Here is a 10,718-nt window from a genome sequence, read left to right as displayed (position 1 = left end):
TGTAAATGTCAGGACTTGAAATCACTAAAGGGTCGGTTGCAGCTTGCAGCCTGGTGTTAAAGCATATATAAAATGACTCCTGCTTCACTTTTATGAGCAAATACATTCTAAGACAAGCATGATTACTCAAAACTGTTACATAAGTAATCAACAGTGAAGCTGACATTGAAGGGGCTGTGCGTAATCTGTGCAGGGATTCGTCAAAACCAATCAGACCTGCATTTAAATGTGATGAACTTGCAGGCACCGCAGGACTTTGACCCAGCGGGGAGAAATGAGTTGACACCGTTTTTTTTACGAAACTCTGGAGACTACTCAGAAAGGGAAAAAAAAAATTATATATATATATATATATATATATATATATATATATATATATATATATGTATATATATAGTTGCAGGTGAGCTGGCTTCTAAGATCTGGTTACATGAGCTAAAAGCTAGCTGCAGCACACATAGACAAACACCAGACCCCTTCTATTTTTATTGTCCTCTTCTGAAAGCCAAAAGCAACAAAAGATCAAGTAGAGTACATGGAGAAAAAATTCAATCCAACAAGCGTGTGAAAGGAAAACAACAAAACCAACAAAAGAAATAGAACAAGGCACAAAATTTTCTGTAAAATAATTAAACTGTACAGATTAGGACCCGGCAATCCAGGAAGGGTCGGATACGAGACTAAGCAACGCGTCTTCTTACCACATGGCCATGCCAGTCCTACTTTTCACTGCTTTCCTTCCCCTTTTCCTCTACCCTCTAACCCAAGCTGTCTCATTACCAATCAGAGTTGGACTCAATGCTCCCGCAGCACCATCCCCTCCCATCTTTCCAGGTTAGATATAATACTCCTTTTTCTCATCTGTGTTGGTGTGTCCCCCTTCTGCGTTAATGATCGCCGTGTCTGCGTCGGCTGCGTCGTCCGCTCCTTTAGCTTCATGTGTGAAGTAGGTTCCTGGAAAACAAACAAACAAAAAAAGAGTACAAACAAATTACCATTATGGCTCATGTACCTCTTCACTTTCTTCAATTTTACTGCACTTCATTTGCAAAGTAACACCCCAAACAAACAAACAAACAAACCAAAAAAACCCACTTCAGCTCTTGATATGTGTTTATGACCAGTTCTGATTGCAGTACCTTTGTGTCTGGCGAAGTATCGACCGAGAACGATGAGCGCACAGAGGATCGCAAACATCACAACAGCGACCACTCCTCCGATCACAGCATGGTCAATTTTCTGTGGTGCCCCCTCTCCAGCTCTGGAGTCTAAACAAACAAAAATAAAAATGACAATAAATGACAATTTATTTGTTCATTAGAAAAAAACTCTTATCCAGTGACTAAACTGGAAGTAGAGTCCAAACAGACAGGGATTCTTGTGAAAGTGATGCTCATATCAGTTTGCCAAAAGAAATTAGTTGGTTCCTTCTCAGAGAAATTAAGCACGAACAAACTAAAAGTAAAACACTTAAAAATTGGTATATGTTGGAAGAAAACCTATTAGAATTAAATGAAATTGTAGCATAAAGTGGTCCATGAATGGTGACGTGTGATTCACAATATATAATTTTACATCCCAAAAAGGATTCAGGTTTTTACAAATCCTGCCGACAAAAGCTTTTTGTCATAAACTAAAACTTCACCTTTTCATTGGCATAACAAAAAATGTAAAAGAAATGAAGTTGTTTGAATTTTATAGGTTATTGTTCATGGTTAAAAGCCATAAGTTATCTCTGTTTTCAGCCCTTAAGGCACAGCGGCCTACATGTTTTGAATATGTTCCTGCTTTAAAACACCCGATTCAAAGGCATAAATCTCCTTAACAGCTTGTCAGCGAGACTTTCAATCTCCAATCCTGGTCCTTGGGGCACTCTGCGGTGCATGTTTTAGATGGTTCCAAGGCTCAACATATCTGATTTAAATTGATGGGTCTTTAGCAGTCTTCTGCAGAACATGAAACTGTTGAGATTAATCTGTTGAAATGGGTCAGTGAGCAGAGGCACTTTTAAAACAAGGCACAAACTTTTAAATCTTGTAGAACAGTAGGCCCCAAAAAACAGGAATGGAAACGGGTAACCAAAATGTCTAAACATTTCTTCAATAAAAAAGCTTTTTTTTGTTGCCTGAACTGTTTTACATGCCTAGATAGCAGTCTCTGTAATTTATAAAGCATGCATTTGTGATGTTCTGTTGAACCAAGTTTTTTTTTTTGTCTGAGTGTCTGCAGCACTTTTAGGCTGCCTGATCTCCTTCAGTGAGCAACGCTGAAAAATGTTTTAAGGCATTTATTTCACCCTGAAACAGTGGACACTGTCTGCAGTTTCAGCGAGAAATTACACACTGTAAGATACATTGTGATTTAGGAGGCCATTTCTGGAAGTTATAGAGCTCAATCATCAGAAAAGAGACACACGCCTGGAGATAAATTGACACCCGGTGTCCCCGTGCGAACAAATACATGGCTGCCTCAGGTGTCAGAGAGCATCACTGTCCAGCACTTAGCCAGATTTATCCGTGCACCACAGAAGAACAAGGCAAAAAATCTGCAGCCTTTAAATGTCCAGTCCTGGAATAGTTCAGAGGCATTTATCAATAGTCTATATCTGTGCACATTTGGCCTGATTGGGGGAGTGATGGGTGAGGGAATGGCTGCGCCGTTCTTTGCTGCTTGAGAGAGCAGCTCAATTTTCCATCAGTCTCACTAGTCATGCTCTGAACTTGAATGATTTTGATAAGACGAGCTGAGAGTGCGGAATTTCTCGACACTGTCACATTTTGGACCCTTCGCGTGGACTTATCACGTCTTCAAAGTCACATCTCAAGCTAAAAAACAACACCTCATTCACGCTCGCATGTTGGAAGTAGCCCTACACTGAAACTAATTAACAAGAAAAGTTTCGTTTCGCTTGAGCGCCCTCTTAAAATGGATTCATCTTCACACAGGGCACCGTTGTTTGCGCGTCGAGGCGTGTGAGGCAGGGGTGTACAAGGCGCAGTTTGTTTACTGTATCAGTGATGTCAGGTAGCATGGCTCTTTCTCAGAGGAGATGAAATGGCCCATGCTCCATGCTAATGAACATGCTCCCACTAAATGGCCTGTGCAAGGTCCTGTCTCATCTCCCTTCCATCCCCCCCAAAACCTCCCACCCTCATGCCCTCACCTTGCTCACCCCTGTCTTCGGTTTGACACATCCAGAAGGAAACATGCAGGGTTTTGGCTGGCTCCATGCATTGAGGGAGAGTTTGATTTAACAGGCAGAAACATTCATCCGGACTCAGCAGTAAGACACTATCACGAAAAATGTCAGAAAATAACTAAAAATCCCATAACACCAACAGTATGGTTGGCTGCATTTCATGTTTCCTGCATTAAGCACACTACTGAACACCAGCTTCCTGTTCGGTTTCCAACTACATCTGCAGAAAACCTGCTTTAAAATTGAATAAAAGTAGAGATGTGGTAAATATTGCTGCCATGTTCGTTTTTTTCCTTCATTTTGTGGCACTGATGCTGCGTTCAGCTTATTGTGAGGAGATTATGAGACATGTTATGCAATGGCACGCAGAGGTCTTAAGTGTATTGTAAGATGATTTCAAATGTAAAGGTCAGTAGTCATGAGGAGGGCTACTCAGCCTGGAGCACATTTATACAAACATATTCAGTGCTGCACATAAGGATAATATGTCAGACAGGGTGAAAATATGCCGCTGGTTGCTTAATAAGAAATGTAAGCTGCAGTTTTTCTATTTTTTTTTTTTTTGCTTATATTTGGGACTAAAAGCCAAGATGAACCACAGCTTTAACTGTGGTTTTGTTGTAAAGATGAACATAAAGGTAACAGAACAACAAACAATAGTCTATGAGGTTTGTGTTGCATTCAAGATGAAAGCGTTTCCTATAATTAAAGGTCTAACATTCCTTGAAAAACATCGGCCCACCACCTGTCAAACAAAAAAAAAATTAAACAAAAACCCTCCTATGCTGGGAGTTACAGCCAGTTACACACCAACATTTAAAAGCCAAAGTTTTAAGCTATGTGTAGTGCTTAAAGTATGTGTTGTTAATGATTCTGAGCTACTATGACACCAAATTTAAGCTCAGTATTTGTAAAACTGGTCGAGTTATGGCCATTTTTGAGTTTCCTAAGGTCAGTTGGCTGTGGCAACCATCTTGAATTAAATTAACTTCAAACGTTATTCAGTTGTAGATATACATCCAATGGTCCAAGTCATATCCAATCCATTTTGGAGTTTTCCAAGGCTGCTTAACTGTGGCAGCCATCTTGAAAGGGACTGATTTGAAAAGTTAATCATTTGTACATTTAAGTCCACTTATTACTTTCTGAAAGTTTTATCAAAATCTGTCCTGTGGTTCATGCGATATTTTCCTAATCATACAGACAAATGACACCCCTCTCTCTCGCTCATACTCATACTCACACACACACACACACACACACACACACACACACACACACACACACACACACATACACGTTATGTCTCTCTATCTTTGCAGGGACTTTCCATTGACTTCCATTCATTTCTACACCCTAACTACNAGCCTAACCCTGACCCTTACCCTAACCCTAACCATTACCAGTACATACCTAACCCTAAACCAAACCTAAACTCAATTCACACCTTAGTCCTAAACCTAACCCCTAAACCAAAAACATCATTTCTCCTCGTGGGGACCAGGCTTTGGTCCTCACAAGGTAGTATATGTTAGGAAAATTGTCCCCACAATATATCAAATACATGGCCACACCCACACACACAAGCAATAAACATAACACAATCAACAAGTAAAGTTTTCAAGCCTGATAATGTTAATTAGGGATTTTGTTGTTTTAGACACGTCATCACAGTTTTAGTTAAACAACCACAACAGATCAGTGACGGTCTCAAAATAAGACGTTTTCACAAACTGCAGCTCTCAAATTCCAAGAGATTTTTTTTTTTGCGCGTGTAAAGTCATGACATTAGAGAATGCAAATGAGCGCAATATCTGCTCTGAATATTTTGCAGTGATTTTCTCAGCCAGCTCTCTTTATAACTCTGGAAAATCACCAAAGGAAACAGTACATATGAAAGCAACTATAACTCTTCCTGAGCATTTATTGCGAGCAAAGAAAGGTTTTACCATTCGCTTGGCAATATCGTGGATTCATTCAGACTCGCGCGGTATTGATTCCAACACTAAAACAGTTATCAGGAAGCCTCATCTCCTGTTGTTGTGCTGTAAATATGTCCAGCGGTGAGAGCACCTTCACTGTGATTAACAGGTGTGAACAGCAACTGCATAGAAAGTTTGGACAGAATTGTCCGCACATCCCCCAGAAACATCAGATGCTGAAACAGCTATTGATTCAGAGGGCCAGAATTTCAGTAAGAACCAATTTCTTTAAGATATAATCAGATGCTGAGCGACTTTGTCAAGTCGGAGAACCACAAGGGTTTTTGTCATGAAGAGGATGAGCAGGGGAAGCTGGGACAGTGATGGGCAGAGGCTTACATCAAATAAACTCTAAGCATTACACGGGTATTATCTTGAATAAATACAAAAATACATAAATTGATTGATGAAAAACTTTACTTTTTTCAACTTAGCAGGTTACAGTTAGATAAATGTAGAAAGGAAATTTGTGTTTGTCGATTACTTCTTTGTTACAAAAATTATTTTTGGCAATACATTTTATACTGTTTTAAAGCCCCTTAAGTGGTGCCACATTTGTAAGGAAAATGCATTTGTGGGTTTGTGCTTCTGATGCTTGTTTTGAGCTTTTGGTAACTCAAATGCTGACAATCAGGAGCCTGGTTGGGGCCTGAATGTCAGCACCTGTGACCAACCAGTGGCAAAACCATATGACCACAGTCTGGGACCGATCTCTATCCTCCAGGATGACAACACTCGCCCCCACAGAGCGGGGTTTATCAGAGATTACCTTCAGAATTTGGGAATGGAGAGGCTGGAATAGCCTTTTAGTCCTGAGCTCAACCCCTCTGAACGCCTGTGGGATCAGCTTGGGTGTGTTTGTTCCAGAGTGACCAACACAACCACATTGGCTGACTTATGACAAATGCTGGTTGAAGAATGGGACGCCGTCCAACAGCAGTGTGTGACCAAACTGCTGAGCAGCATGAGGAGGAGCTGCCAGGCTGTTGTGGCTGTGTATGGTTCTTCCATATGCTACTGAGACCCTCGTTTGTGAAATTAATAAAATGTTAAATTGCCAATATGTCTTGTTTTTCAGATTTCAATCATCCAATTCAATAAACACCAAACAAGAGTCAACAGCGTAATAAGCGACTTGGCATTAGAAGAGAAAATTTGGCAAGTTTTTCATGGGTTCAACAAATATGACTCCATTTAAGGAGAAATAAACAGTCTATTGCCAAGTAGCATTGTTACAGCAAAGAAATAATCAACCAAACACATTTTTTTAATCTTTTGTGCTAAGCATGAACTGCTATAAAACTTTGAAACTGAAGTTTTTTTAAGACAACAACAATCCACTTTGATATTGGCCCTGCTCAGATTAGCTGTTCTCTCATTAATTCAGCCAGAATCAAACTCTGTTTTCTCCAAACTGAGCTCTTTTCAAAGAACTATCTACAACAGGTAAGACATTAACTGTTCATAACCTTTTCACATTATCCCACTTGAAACGGTATGAACTTTCACTTTTTTAGAAAATCTAAATCTTGACATGCAACAAACAATGAATAGCTGGATTAACCATTACAAATCATGAATAAAAAAAAGGATTATTTTAAATTTTATACGTGATCACTTTGAAACAGTAAGCTCGCTTATTAATATTTTACTCATAAAAAAAATCAAGAAGCACTGAATTAACTTCTACAACAAGAATGTATAACATCACTGCCTTTGGCTAAACAATTTTTACAATTAAAAAGCAAAATAAGGCTCAATTAGGTCCATCACAACAGAAAAAACTTATCCAATAACAAAGACTGCTACAAATGGCTTAGTATGTCATAAAATGAAAATACATGCATTTCTTTTTGGTCTTTTTCATTAGGATTGTAGTGTTTATTTCCAAATTTAAATGGTCACACATGCCTTTACAGTTTAGTTGTTTGTGCAACACACTAAATCATCTCAAACTGTGAAACGTTTTTGAGTATTAGACAACTTGCAAAACCGTCTTCATCTATTAAGACAGAACCCCAGCATTTAGAAAGTGCAATCATAAACTCCTAGAGGATGCTGTTCATGTTCCTGTAAAAAGTGACAGTATGTGGTTCCCCAGCTGAATAAACCAGTAGCATGATCAGCAAAGTGGAAATAAGCTCAAATGTCAACTGAATCAGTGCCTGCATTTATGCATGTCAATCCACAAAATGTGTTTTTGTCTGGGGAAAAAAAAAAGAGGTTTCAACTTAGAAATATGCTCTTTGGAGTCTAACCCTGATCTTTGTTTTGTTATAGCGTCATGTTAACATTACTATCATTTATCCCTCTTCCTGCGCGGATCAGTTTGTCATTCAGTACTAACAAATCCAGGATTAAGGTTTCTTTGTGACCGTCCATGCTCAATGTACCGTTTTTGCATTTATAATAACACAAGGTGCTCGGAGAAGGAAGAAAACCTCCAAATGAGGGACAGCATTATTATAGCAGCTTTTGTGGCCTCCTACTCGAGTCAAGTAGAATTTGATTATGTCTGTAATGTGGCTGGCTGGTGTCCATATCGCCAGCACAGCTCTCTGTGCTTGCGGCTCGATCAGAGAGCGCTGACATGCCCACACCGGCGTCCTGACAGGATGTGCACAGCCGTGGGGATTTATGGGAGAATAAAGAGGATTTGCAACTGATGCCTGTGTCTGCGTGGTGGGGGGGAAAAATCTGCCGTGCCGAAGTCCCGGTGTCACATGCTTTACGGCTGCACCGTTTCCCATCTCTGCACAGGAATGACTAATTGCTGCTCTGGTCAGTAACAGAGCATCTTATTAAACTCCTGCTGTCAGCGAGGAAATCAGAGCAGCAGAATTGGCGCCGGGCTGATTACAAGGACGTATCATTTCAGCTTCCATATCTTTTTCGTTTGAATGGTTTTTCGCTAATATAAAAAGGCATATCCTCCACACATGCAGCAACACCTACACAAATTACAATTTAAAGCTGTAATTGAAACAATGACTCTCTTGGTTTGACGGGAAAAAAAAACCTTTTCCTTCAACTAAACTGACTTTTACTGTAGCTGTTTTTCAGGACTAGGGCATGACAATGAGGGAAATGAACTTAAAACTAAATAAAAACATTTTTGTAGTCATTGAACTGCAAACATTTGTGGATTTCAACAAGACCCGAGTACAGTGAAGGACAAGGACAGACTCTGCCAAATTACTTTTTCTTTTGCTGTGGCAGAACATCATCAACAGAGCACAAAATATAGTAAATGGTTCACACTTATCTAACCTTATCTAGGCTGTACAAAGCACCTTTTTACCTTGTGTGTCTAATTCATTTACTCACACAAACACTCACATGGATCTTTCTAGAGTACTGTTGAAAAGTCTTTGTTTGTTTCTTTAGATTTTGCTTCCAAGGACCCAGTTTCTTGTAATCCTTTAAACTTAACTGTGACCTACGAATCATTCAAACCTAAAAACGCCCCTAAACCTAGATGGACCAGCATTGTGTTGACACAAACACAGAAACCTTAGCAAAGAATCAGTTTTAAATTGAATCTTTCAGCACTTTGTTGCCAGTCGTCTGTCACAAAAACAGATATTGCTCAATTTTGTTTGTTGAATCGATGAAACAAAGTTTATTAAACATTAAATACTATTTTGGCACCAAGCCAGTTATTACTAAAGAGATGAACATGTCATACAGTAGATCAAAGCTTCAAAGTGCATGTTTAGATTTAGATATTTGATGTTAATTACCATAGTTACCTGGTTTATTTTGTAGTTATATTTGAAAAGCAGTCATCAAACCTGTTCCTAGATTTTATTTTTTTGTAAAAGAGTAAAATGGTGACAATATGAGGAACTGACAATAAGCCGTTCTGTAATTTCTTATTGTCTTATTTCTGAGTTTAATTGGTTTTACATTGGTTTTGTTCATCCTGCTTTTGCAGTGCATGTACTTAGATTTACCGGCATACCTCTGGACCATTACCTGCATTTGGATTCATAATTTTGCGACAAGTTGGCTCAACTGAAGGATAACACATCTGTCAGGTCCTGTGCCAGGTCTTTGCTGAATTTCTTCTCTTTTAAGACTTCCCTTTCAGATATTCATCTGCTGTAGCTAGTTTTCTGCTGTTGTTCTTTGTTTTGTTTTTTTTAAGACCCAACATTTCTTGATACTTCTCCACTTTTCCTAATTTTTAAAGCACTCAGTGCACAATATGCTGTCATGGTCAGGTACAAGGACTGGACGTAAAATGAGTAGAAAAACAGCACAAATCCAAAGAAAAACTTTAAAAGACCTTCAGAAAACCCAGAGAACTACTGATCAAGAACACTTTAAAACATTACAAAAAAGCCTGGCTCCTTGGAATTAAAGCATTTTATATTTGCGCTCGTTTTATGCAGCATTTTTGTCCTCTCAGTTACACGACAACACATATTTCTGGGTGAATAGCAGGGTTAAGTTTCTTGTCCAAGGACACTTTGATGTATTCTCAGCTGAATTTGAGTCCTGCTGCTAATTAGATTCACAGTCCATCATAACAACCCAAACAATGACGTGCAAATATACAGTGACATTTGACAGAGGCGTTGCAGCTGAAGGTCTGACTGTAACTAAGTGGAAAATTTCATGTTGAACTCCTCAGTGCCAGTTTACTGTACCTTTCAAAATGGGCAAAATTCTTCCCACAAAGTAGAGAGTAGCGCCTATTTACAGTTCATCCTTCTCCTTTCATAAGACTTCACCCAAGAGGAGATCAAGGTAAAAGGGAAGGCTGACAAATCAATAGAAACCAAGGTTCTCCTTCTAAAGTTGCCAATAATGATGTGCTCTCAAAGCAGTCTTTACGAGAAGAAAATGAGGTCACAGAGTGAATTACTGGCTCATAACATTCCATCTTCAAACCTTCAACATGCTAAAAAAGAGTTCTTATAATTATTTACAAAAACTCAATGAATAAAATTGCAATAGGAGCACAGCAAACATTCATTTTATCTCCCAGGTGTGCTAGTACTGCATACCTATTCTCCAGTGGCCAATTAAAATCGACCATAAATGTATTTTCTTTCTTTAATAACTGTTTAAAGCGGTAAAAAATTTGTAGGTAAAAAAAAAATATTTCTAAATGTTTTTTTTTAATGAAATGCTTCAAAAAATATTGATAAATATGGCTGAAAAAACAATGCTGGAAACCGTTTGATGACAATTTTTTCAGGATAATAAAAAAGGTGAAAAATGATTCAAGATTTGCAACAAAAAACAACAGCGGAGGAATATGGGGCGCCGTTTGTAAAGGAGCTTGTGCTAAAAATTCATGCCTAAATTTTGTCACATTTAGCTTCTGCTAAAAATGTAGTGTTGATTTTCTGATGTCACTTTTTACAACATTTAGCTAGTTGCATGTAATTGTTACAGCTACATACTAAATATAAATCTAAATGCTAAATGTTAAATCTAAATGTTAAATGTTAAATCTAAATGTTGTAAAAAGTGACATCAGAAAATCAACACTACATTTTTAAACAGTGTTTGAAGCTAAATGT

General features: G+C 38.5%; 1 protein-coding gene across 3 annotated transcripts in view; it reads right to left on the bottom strand.

Annotated features, from left to right (window-relative positions):
* Nucleotides 1-442: 442 nt before the first annotated feature.
* The window catches only part of cadm1b (cell adhesion molecule 1b), a 171,287-nt gene continuing 161,011 nt past the window's right edge, over nucleotides 443-10,718 (bottom strand). For all 3 annotated transcript variants that reach the window (XM_017428366.3, XM_017428364.3, XM_017428365.3), the window contains 2 exons: nucleotides 1,140-1,268; nucleotides 443-954 (listed from right to left, as the gene is read on the bottom strand). In XM_017428366.3, coding sequence (XP_017283855.1) covers nucleotides 836-954; nucleotides 1,140-1,268 — 248 coding nt within the window. In that variant the 3' untranslated portion in view covers nucleotides 443-835. The remainder of the gene's footprint in view (nucleotides 955-1,139; nucleotides 1,269-10,718) is intronic.

The sequence above is a fragment of the Kryptolebias marmoratus genome, linkage group LG2 (genome assembly GCF_001649575.2).
Source record: "Kryptolebias marmoratus isolate JLee-2015 linkage group LG2, ASM164957v2, whole genome shotgun sequence".
NCBI classification, from domain to species: Eukaryota; Metazoa; Chordata; class Actinopteri; order Cyprinodontiformes; family Rivulidae; genus Kryptolebias; species Kryptolebias marmoratus.
Note: the sequence above shows the minus strand (reverse complement) of the source record. Positions and strands in the feature narration are given on the sequence as shown.